Genomic DNA, 9,962 nt, shown 5'->3' on the forward strand with positions numbered 1-9,962 from the left:
CTTAAATGGTGATATTTTGATGAGATCCCATTTTCACATGAATAAAGAATGAAAGTGACAGTTTGAAGGCAGATTTTAAAGCACAAACACTCTTAAATATCAGCTTGACATTGTTTCATGGTGTTGATATCTGATGCTGCTGGGAGACCTGCAGCTCAGCCGGCGGATCATCAGTGAGTCTTTCCACAGTCGGTCTGCTTCTCTGTTTGTGCTGAATGTGTCTCTACAGGCTCAGAGTCAAAAGCCACTTGCCTGGAATTCTATAAAAATCCATGGGAATGCTCTGGAATGTCGTCCTGTCTTACTTCTTCTTCGCTGAGACACGAGGAGAGGTTGTGATGGTGACAGAAGAAGTTTGATGCTGTGGAGGTAATGCTCTGTCTGCATTTTTAAAGTGGGAACCGACAACCTCAAGCTCTCCAGCTGCCATTATTGTTGGTGCCACAGACGCCAAGACGACCGGATCGCTTTCTGTTTGCCTCAGAGCTGCGACGACCAACAGCACAGGAGAAAAATGGGGGTTTATTAACTCGTTTAGTCTCAAATGGTGCCAGGCTGCCTTCATTTTCCATTTCGTGCCCGGTGGCAGAACAGAACGACACAGTGAGCGTGAAGTTTATGAACCAGTCTCCGAGCAGATGATGTCTTTATTCTATCGCCTTCAGTGTTTACTTCACAGTGAAACATAGAATGAAGAGGCCCAGTATTCTGCCAGCTCAAGCTGAGGCTGGATAATCAAACCTGAATATGAAACACGTCCTGCGCTGCCCTCCACCTGACCGGCTCTCCACCTTCTCCTGCAGCAGGTCGTGCTCTTGAACTCCTCGAACGACCTCTTGACTCTGTGAACTCTGACCGTTTTTTACGTACCCGGTAATAACCATCAATCAGGGAGCGAGTGAGAGTGTTGACGTGAGAGAATGTCAGTAATGACAGTGATTTGTTTCGGTCTGGCTCTTTTAGGAAGTATTTCACACACTGAGGGCTGCAGGAGCCAAGTTCAGCGGTGCAGCGCTGACCCAAAGATTTCACAATGCGAAATTATGTTCTGCAAAGAAGCAAAATAAATCAACTCAACTCGTAAGTGTGTGTGTGTCCTCGTCTCACAAAACAAACATCCACTGTAACCTCTGGCATCCTCACAGTGGGGAGCGTTACAGCTTCCTCATTTAAAGCTACATAATCAATATGTTTATATTGACAATGAATCCACTTATCAAAGGTATGTTTAGGATGTCGCTCACAGTTATTTATCATCTAACTGTGCAGCTCCTCTCATGTGTTCCATAGATATGACCTGTGATCTGGACGTCCTGTCACCAGAATGAACGTGAGCTACGTATGTTTCTGCAAAAACACACAAGTTTAAACTAAATCGTTGCAACTTTACGTTTGTTTAAGTTTGATTTTTGTGCTTCCCCTTTGCCACAGAAACTGCTGGAAATGTCTGATAATGACGCCACAAAACAGATGAACTGAGAATGTGATATACCATTTTTTTCACGTTTACACGTGGATGTTAAGAAATGGATGGTTCACATTCATCTTCCTTTAATTCAGTTCAAACCTGACAGTAAACTGAGAAGGTGTGTGGACATGCAGAGACATGACCGTCTGATAACACACACATGCTGCCACCAGCTGGTAACTTTACAAACTGCCTCCTCAGTGAAACTTTCTCATCGAATGTGTCGATGAACAAAACCTGTTTGAACTTTACCTACAATATATTTGAACATTCCACCTTCATTATCTTTTCTACAACCTGAGTGATAATTTGGAGGATTTCTTGAATCGACAGCCAACCAGTCGACCAGTCAATCAATCAATCAATCAATCAATCAATCAAATCAAAGTCTTTGATTACTTTATTTGTTTTCCACACGAGGACTGCAGCATGAAGAGATTTCACAAACAAATTCAAACATTTACAGGTGAAGAAATGACAGTAATAACGTAAAACAAGCAGTAAAAGCTCAATGCATCCTATTCTCCATTGCACAGGGGAGACATGTGTGTAATGAGGATGTTTAACCTGTTAATGAAACAGCACCAACCATAAACCGCCTCCATGGAAACTACCATCAGAGCTGCAGGAGGAGCCGAGAGACTCGCTGCAGAATCACTGAGCAGGGAGTAAAACAGGAACTTCATGCTTTTTAATCTGGACACATGAGCACAGAAAACTCCAACAAACTCACACAGACATGTAGTGATAACAGGTAATGTACAAAGGTATAAAAAAAAAAAAAAAGTTAAGAGCGACTTCAAAACAAAGTACTTGAGCTGAAGTTGTTGATCTCCCTCCACAGTCTTCACACTCCTCACTTCCTTTTCTGGGAATCAGACGCCGCCGGGAGTGGATGGAAAAGTAAACACAGCCGAGCGAGAGGCACGTGTGTGTGTGTGTGTGTGTGTGTGTGTGTGATACATGCAGGTAATGTGTTTCTGTGTGTGTGTGTGAGGGAGGCAGTGAGGTGGTACACAGGGGTTAAAAGTCCAAAACCATCCCAACGAGGGAAACACCAACTGTCGGAGCGATGTCAACAACAGGATGACTTCCAGGTTCCGTCTCCATGACAACACAACACAGGTGTGTCTCAACAACACCTCAACACGAGCTCTGTCTTATAAATATATGTACATTTTTCCGTCGGAAACATTTGGTGCACGTCGGATCTTTACTCAGAATTATTCACTAAATTTAAAATCTAGTTTTTTTGGAATAAATAAAAGACAAAAACATCAGTGAGACATCCACAGTTGGACGGACAGGTGATATCAGGTGAGACGAGCTGGAACAAACCACCACGGCTCACACAACACAGTGTTTGTTTTGGTCCTGAGCATCTACTTTTCATCAGATTGCTGAGGACTGTCTGTTTCTTTGGCATCCTCTCTCACCCCGCCTGAAATCAGCATGTAGAAACCCCCCAAAGTTGAACCTTTAGATCAAATATATTTCATGATCCACCAGTAATCGTGTCATCTTATCATTCTGCTCTCATTTCCACGGCTGCAGCTGGGAAAGATGGTGATGCTGATGTTTTAAGAGGCACACAAGTGAAAAGCATATTTGTGCTGCCTGGTTTGGATATTTCGAATGGGCTTGGAAACATGAAATCCAGGACACCGCTCTCAGACTACAACTCTGACTTTGAGACTCAACAGCCACTTTGTCTGTAACAACTCTATTGTGTGACGACAGCAGAGACAGATCCATCATGTCTGACTCTGTTGTATTCAAGTCCAAACCTTCTCTGGGCTTCTCAGAGTCTTAAAGTTTTATCTTCAGCCAATCTGAAATCAAACGCTCTCCATCCGCTGGATGATAATTTAAAGACAGAACGTTCCTAACGAGGTTCTCTCTTCTTCCTTTACTGTGTTCTTACAGTCGTTTGAAGAGAACCTCACACAGGAAACACGTGTTAGTAACTGTTTTCATAAAATCTCTACTGTCCTTCCATCAGTGGTTGTTTTCATCGCTCAGTGCTCCGTCTCCTCCATCACCTCCATCACCACCGTTCTGGGTCCCGTCAGGATCAGGTGGCTGACGGTCCGGTAGTCCAGATTCAGAACATTGAGTCCGTTGACCGAAACCACAAACTGACAGACCTGTAAAGTAAAGAAGAGAAGGGACACATAGAGAGATTCAGGAAATTTGGTGGTACAGAACGAACAGAATCAGGTCAAAAGGCTAAACGGAAATGTTTAGTACAGAGAGATACGATGGTTTCATGAGGATTTATAAAGATATTATTCAGAAAACTCTGCTTGATGAGTAAATACAGTGTCTGGGTGTTTCAGTAGTGCATCACTAGATCTATTTTAGTTACGTATTTAGTCAAAATCACAGTATTCTGTGCATATATGGTGACAAAATGGTGATCATGTAGACGAGTGACCACGCTCTCTCCTGAGCCACTAACACACCAGCCTCCAAATGATCGATGCATCATGTGGCCAGTGAGATTTCAAAATCAAAACCACGTCTAACTCTAACTAACTACATTTCCCATGATGCCTACCTTCATCCCAGCCGCAGCAGCCGGGCCACAGGGCTCCACAGCCTGGATGTGACACGGCCGGTTCCCCCTCACCACGAACCCCCAACCGACTGCATCGCCCACGATCTGTCGACACACAGAGAGAAAATCTAAAACACCGTCCAAACATTTACTCTGCCGATTCCAGCGAGGAAACAGTTAATATTTAGTACAGCAGTTGTGAAATAAATGCAAATAAAAGATGGAATGTGATCGTGATAGAAGGAAAACTTACTCACATACTTGTTGAGAAACACATAAAGATTTTAAAACATTTTACTGCACTATGACTACTTTTATCTTTCATATCTTGAAAACATGTTTGCTGATGACACTCTGACTTGAAGGAGTATTTTCAGTGTGGTTTTAGTATTTTCGCTCCACTGAAGAGCCTGAACGCATCTTCCACCACTGCTGCTGTTGAATAAAAGATGTGGAGGTGACTTGTTGTATAACGTTAAACTTTAATGTGCCTGGTGGAGACGATTCACCTCCCTTTTGTTCTTGAGAAGTGATTAAACTCCTCCTGACTCTAACAGTTAGAGGAGGTTCAGCTGTTGACGTACTGTAAATGTCTTCCTGATGTAGGGTCCTCCGGGTCGCTGCAGCTCCTCGGTGCTCACCGGTCTCTTCAAGACTGAATATCAAAACAAAGGTGCGATAAGGAGTTAGACTGAGAATGAACCAGACGAAAAGATATTTGCATCTGTTTCCCTCCCTGTACAGACATTTGTGTTTCACCTGATTTTGGGTTGGACAGCATGGGCGAGGAGGAGGAGTTGTCTCTCCTGCTGTATCTGCTGCCGTCGCTGCAGCTCCTCAGTCGGCCTCCTGCGGCCGACTTCACCTCCTTCGAATGAGCCACTGACGGAGAGAGACGACAGTGTTTGTGTTTGCTGATGTGATTATAAGGTGCTCCATTACAGTAATCAACATCAGCACTGACCCAGATTTGTGTCCAACTTCCTCAATTCAGCTTCCAACAAGTCTGTTTAAACACTGCTCGATAAGAGCGGCGCTTCCTTAAACAGCAGAGATAAAGACGACACTGAGGTCACGGTGTCAAGTGAAGTCCCTCTTTCATTCTGTTATATTATCTTCCTGAATGTCCTGGAGAACCAGCTTGACCAGAACCAGAACTTTCCTAATCCCAACTCCAGCCATATCTTAATCCTGACCTTCACCACTGAGCCCAAAGTAACTGCTCTTGAATCTGAACAATGTTCCTGAAACAAGACTGAGTGAGAAACACACAGACAGACATGAATCTCCACCGGCAGGCCTGATTTCATATCTCCAGTGTAAACACAGCAGCAGCTGATAAGATGATTAAATGTGTGTTCAACGTAAGTAAATATGAACATCTTCAGCTGCTTCTGAGAAACCAGCAGCAGCTCGTGTCATCGCTCAGAGGGAAGAAACACTACCAAGAAACATCCCGTCGATTCCAATAAAGTCTGGATGCTGTAAAACAAATACAACAGAGCAAAGAACAAAACCTTCATAGATTTTTCTGTAAATATACGCTCATTCTGATTTAACACAATTGGAACAAGTTTGGACCGGAGCGACAACAGCCTGCGAAAGTTGTGAAATGATCCAGAAACATCTGTTTGTGTCGGTCCACAGGTTCACCGGTGAACAGGTGTAAGTGTCCTGACTGAAAGACTCAGTTACAGCTGAGGATGGAGCGAGGGTCCACACTTTGAGAAACACTTTGATCAGATAAAGGACGTTACTACGTGAGCTCAGGAATATCTGTCTCCTCCCAACTTATTTACATTTTACTCAGCGTCACAAAATGATCTCTTGAGAAGAAAGAAACAGTAACAAATCTGCCAAACTGCTCACTGGTTTCCAATTTTTAAAAGAAAATGTAAGAATTTAACGTTTCTGCCAACCCATACGTCCAAGGCTGACGTTTGTACCAAATCATGTTCACATCATATGTTTATCAGATGACTTTCACATCAGGACGTGGAGGAGATGAAGGTGGAGTTGTTTCAGCCAACAAGGCTGCCAAACAGCCGGCTGCAGGTTGAGTCACAGCAGTGGAAATTTTTAAGGACGCCTGGAGACTTTTACAACGTCAAAACGTTTGTTTTTTACAGGAAGTCAGACTGTCCTGAACTGTGGTTGTGGCGACCAAAACAAGAATTTTAAGCCAAACCAGGATGTGTTTTTGTGCCTAAACCCAACCAGGTCACTGATAGGAGGAGAGTAGAGAATTGAATGTAAACTCATGTAGTTTTGCAGAATAAGTTGTTTTTTGCAGTTTTGCCAACTCATTAGCTAACAACGACACTGGTGATCAGGTCACTTGCTCTGTCTCTTCTGTTGACAGTAGATCTACATGTTTGTAGATAATGTGTGTGTATGTGTGTGGGTGTGTGTGTGTGTGTGTGTGTGTGTGTGTGTGTGTGTGTGTGTGTGTGTGGTTGTGTATCTCCTCTACACACACATCATTATATGGCTCATATTCTAACAGAATGACACAGTGACTCAGAGACCTCTGACACACACCCAGGTAAGAAAATAATGATAAAATGATAACGTTCATTTTGTTTACTGTGGGATGAAACATGTCACGGCCTTTGTCTCATCGTAAAAATAAAAACACTTCCTATTCGGGATAATAATTAATCCACTGCTTCCTCTCGCAGCCGTGACGACTGTACCTGCTCGATCCCCTCACCTCCCTGTATGACACTTATTCCAGGCATTTTTACATTTTATATTTTTTCGGCCATTTATGAGACACTTTTGTCCATGGCATGGCTGCCATGCACGGTGCCGACCAGCACATCAGGAGCAGCTTGGGGTTTAGTATCTTCAACATGCAGACCAGGGGAATCAAACCAGTGACCTTCCAATAAGAAGACGCTGGATTTTACCCCTGAGCCCATATGAATCTATCTGTGTGTCTTCAGGACACTGTGATCACAGCAGATGAGCTGTGTGGAGCCATTTTCATATTTATTTGGTTGTTTCTCTGTTTTAAATCAAGTCTCAGCTGCTTCAGTTATTTAGCTGAACGCTGCAACTCTGTTTTGCTGTGAAGCTCCAGAACTGTTCTGTGGACTACGACACTTCACCTGAGTTTATATCAGCGTGGAGATAAAGACGGAATCCTCATTTTTAGGTGAGTGATTTTTAGGTAGTCACATTTAACTATTTGAATATCTGTAGAGTGCACACAGGCTGTGAGCCCTGAGATTCTGGTGATGCTGATAATCTGCACTGAAGCATTTCTAGCGGTCAGGATGTAAAACTGAAGCAGCTCTTACCTGCTGTTCGAGGTCCCATCTCTCCTCAGTCGCCTATCCAGTCACTAAAGAAGAAAAGCTGCTGAGGTTGAATCCTTTAAGTGCTCATACAACAGACAAAGAGACAGACTCTGTCCCTCTGACAGCTACTGTACCAACGTTGTCTTCATCAGCTGCTCAGTTAAATCTGTCGGTGTTGACAGATCTGAAAGCGAGCGTAGTTGTCCGCTGAACAAAAAGAAAGGTGAGTGTGTGAGCTAAATATTAAACCCCTGAACAAACAGAGTGACCCTCAGCAGGAGGGAGGAGGAGACACGTCAAACACATTTCTTTCTTCTCTTAAATAGCCGAGTAACATGAACATTACGCCACAGTATGTGCAACACTTTTTCAAACAAGAATTAATAAAGTGTTTCAAAACTCGACTTGTGTGAACTGAGCTTTATTTAACGGACAGTCAGCCTTTGCTTTCATGGTCAAACCAAAAGATGCTGCATGTGAGAAATCATTTGTCGAGACTGTAAAGGACTGTAGGGTTTATAAAGTAACATTCAAAAACTGTTTTTAATGAATTGCTTGCAAAAAGAATGGTGCATAATAAAGACTCAAAGTTCAACCAGTCCTCCAGGCTGTTAGTTCGACTTGCAAAACCATTTCCTCACTTTCAACTGTGAAGCAAGACAACGAGTCGAGGATGTTTCTATTTTTAACATATGAACAAGAACTGACTGTTCAGACGAGGCTGAATCGTATCAATAATATCTGTGTTTGACATTCTGCTCCATCAGTTTCTGTGAGCTACAGTCTGTGATTCCTGCTGATAAGACAGGTTTACAGATTTCTCCATAAAAATCTTGCATTGAGCAACCAAATGTTTGAGTACACAGGTGAACGTGTTAAGTCTGAAGGAGAGCTGCTGGTTCTGAATGTACCTGAGCGGCTGCCTGGTTGCCATGCAGGCTGTAGGAGGCTGCAGGTGGAGAGGAAAAGGAAGCACAAAGATCGTTTCTGCTCCAACGGATGAAGAGAAATCAGGATAAAGAGCAGCGGAGATTTCCACCAGTCAATACGCTGCAGATATATGAGTACATCTGTTTTAAAAGCCTCATGTTCAGTCAGAAAGTTCCAGATGTTAAGGAAAGGTGTTCAAAGAAGAAAAGCGTACTCTGGGTCTATTAAATATATGATATACAGTGTTTTGATGCATGTCTGAACCGTCAGCTGAGTCATCTGGACGACGTGGCTGAGAATGACAACAACAACAACAACAGCAGCAGCGGCACACTCATGGATCCACATTCTGTTCTGTCTGCAGGATGAACATTCCTGAGCCGTTACATCAGAGCTGATCAGGGATCAATCAGTGCTGCTGTTTCAGGTCCTGATCATGAGTCAGGCTGTCAACATGGCCTCTTCAAACTGAAGATAACAGCACAGAGATACAAAGACAGACGACGACAACAGGATCCAGGAACTAGACAAAGAACCACAACAGTTCTTAGTTCTCACCGACGCCAACAAACAGCTACACATTGTTCATCATTGAGTGTCTGTGTTCATATATCAGGAGTCTTTAACATGAGAGAGTCTGGGTCATGATCAATTCAACCAACAGACCACAGTTCAAACAAACTGCAGTCTTCACCTTTGACACAGTGATCCCAGAGCTCTGGAGGTCGCGTGACACACCAGCTCCTCAGAGCCAGCTCGTATATTTGTTTGCTTGCCTCTGAGAAGCAGTTATAAACTGTATGACTTTATAACAGGTGCTGCAATTATTGTCATCAATAAACTGAATGTGTTTCTGTCAGGAGGTGACATCTTCCCTGCTTGGACACCCTGCTGCTTAAACTGCATCAAGTCTTTTTCACATGATTCACATTTTTCTTGTCATTAAATAAAAAGAAAGTATCCTCCTGTTGAACAATTCTGCTGGCTTATCGCCAAAGCTCGATAGATCATACTCAAGTGAAAGGTAAAGGTGTTCAGGTTGAGGTGGTAGATGATTGAGTGCCAGGGATCATGCCAGCTGCATGTGTTGGGGCACCAGCACACAGTTACAAACCCTGGTTACAGTTTGATTATGTGACAGACCTAGTATTATTATGACACCTCTGGAATAAAAACACCCAGGAAACTATTTACTATCTGACCATTTTAAATCACGGCTGGAGTTTTGGATTATGTCCATTGTGTCCCGGTCTTTAGAGCCAGAAGTGACCATATTTGGACGAGAAGGCGGAGACGAGGTGGACGTCCTAATCAGATCTGACTGACAACCAGACGACATTACCATGATATCCAACACATTCACCCCTCTAGCGTGTGTTTTTCAAATGACCTGAAACTAGAGACTCAGACCATGAACACATTATGAAACATTTAACTGAGGTAATAAATCGGGTGGGAAGCAGGGTCACTAATTAATCACCAGATTAATTGTTTTATTACCTGGTCATATAAAGTTTATTGAGCTGAACTGAGCTAAAGCTGTTAACCTTCCAGTAGAGCTGCTACTTCAACAAGATATCTGATCCACGGCTGACAGTGAAGTCGGAGTGATTCTGAGGATTTGCTCGAACACTTTTAATCACTGATGATGTCAGATTTTTCTTGGTTTGATGGTGTCTCATTGATTTCATGGATCAAT

General features: G+C 43.1%; 1 protein-coding gene across 1 annotated transcript; it reads right to left on the reverse strand.

The window, feature by feature from the left end:
* Positions 1 to 1,882: 1,882 nt before the first annotated feature.
* On the reverse strand, positions 1,883 to 7,661 carry LOC119017450 (DEP domain-containing mTOR-interacting protein-like). Its single transcript, XM_037094183.1, has 5 exons — positions 7,334 to 7,661; positions 4,788 to 4,910; positions 4,613 to 4,683; positions 4,029 to 4,133; positions 1,883 to 3,615 (listed from the first exon to the last, which is right to left on the reverse strand). Exons 1-5 carry the CDS (start codon positions 7,350 to 7,352, stop codon positions 3,487 to 3,489), a joined length of 447 nt encoding a protein of 148 aa, XP_036950078.1. The 5' UTR covers positions 7,353 to 7,661; the 3' UTR covers positions 1,883 to 3,486.
* Between the last annotated feature and the right edge of the window lie 2,301 nt (positions 7,662 to 9,962).

Source organism: Acanthopagrus latus, chromosome 3, assembly GCF_904848185.1.
Source record: "Acanthopagrus latus isolate v.2019 chromosome 3, fAcaLat1.1, whole genome shotgun sequence".
NCBI lineage: Eukaryota > Metazoa > Chordata > Actinopteri > Spariformes > Sparidae > Acanthopagrus > Acanthopagrus latus.

What these genes read in the sequence shown, in the direction of transcription:
- LOC119017450 (XM_037094183.1), bottom strand. An exon ending in GCTGTCCAACCCAAAATCAG is followed by an intron (nt 4,684 to 4,787) that starts GTGAAACACAAA and finishes TTTGATATTCAG; the next exon opens with TCTTGAAGAGACCGGTGAGC. An exon ending in ACATCAGGAAGACATTTACA is followed by an intron (nt 4,134 to 4,612) that starts GTACGTCAACAG and finishes GTGTGTCGACAG; the next exon opens with ATCGTGGGCGATGCAGTCGG.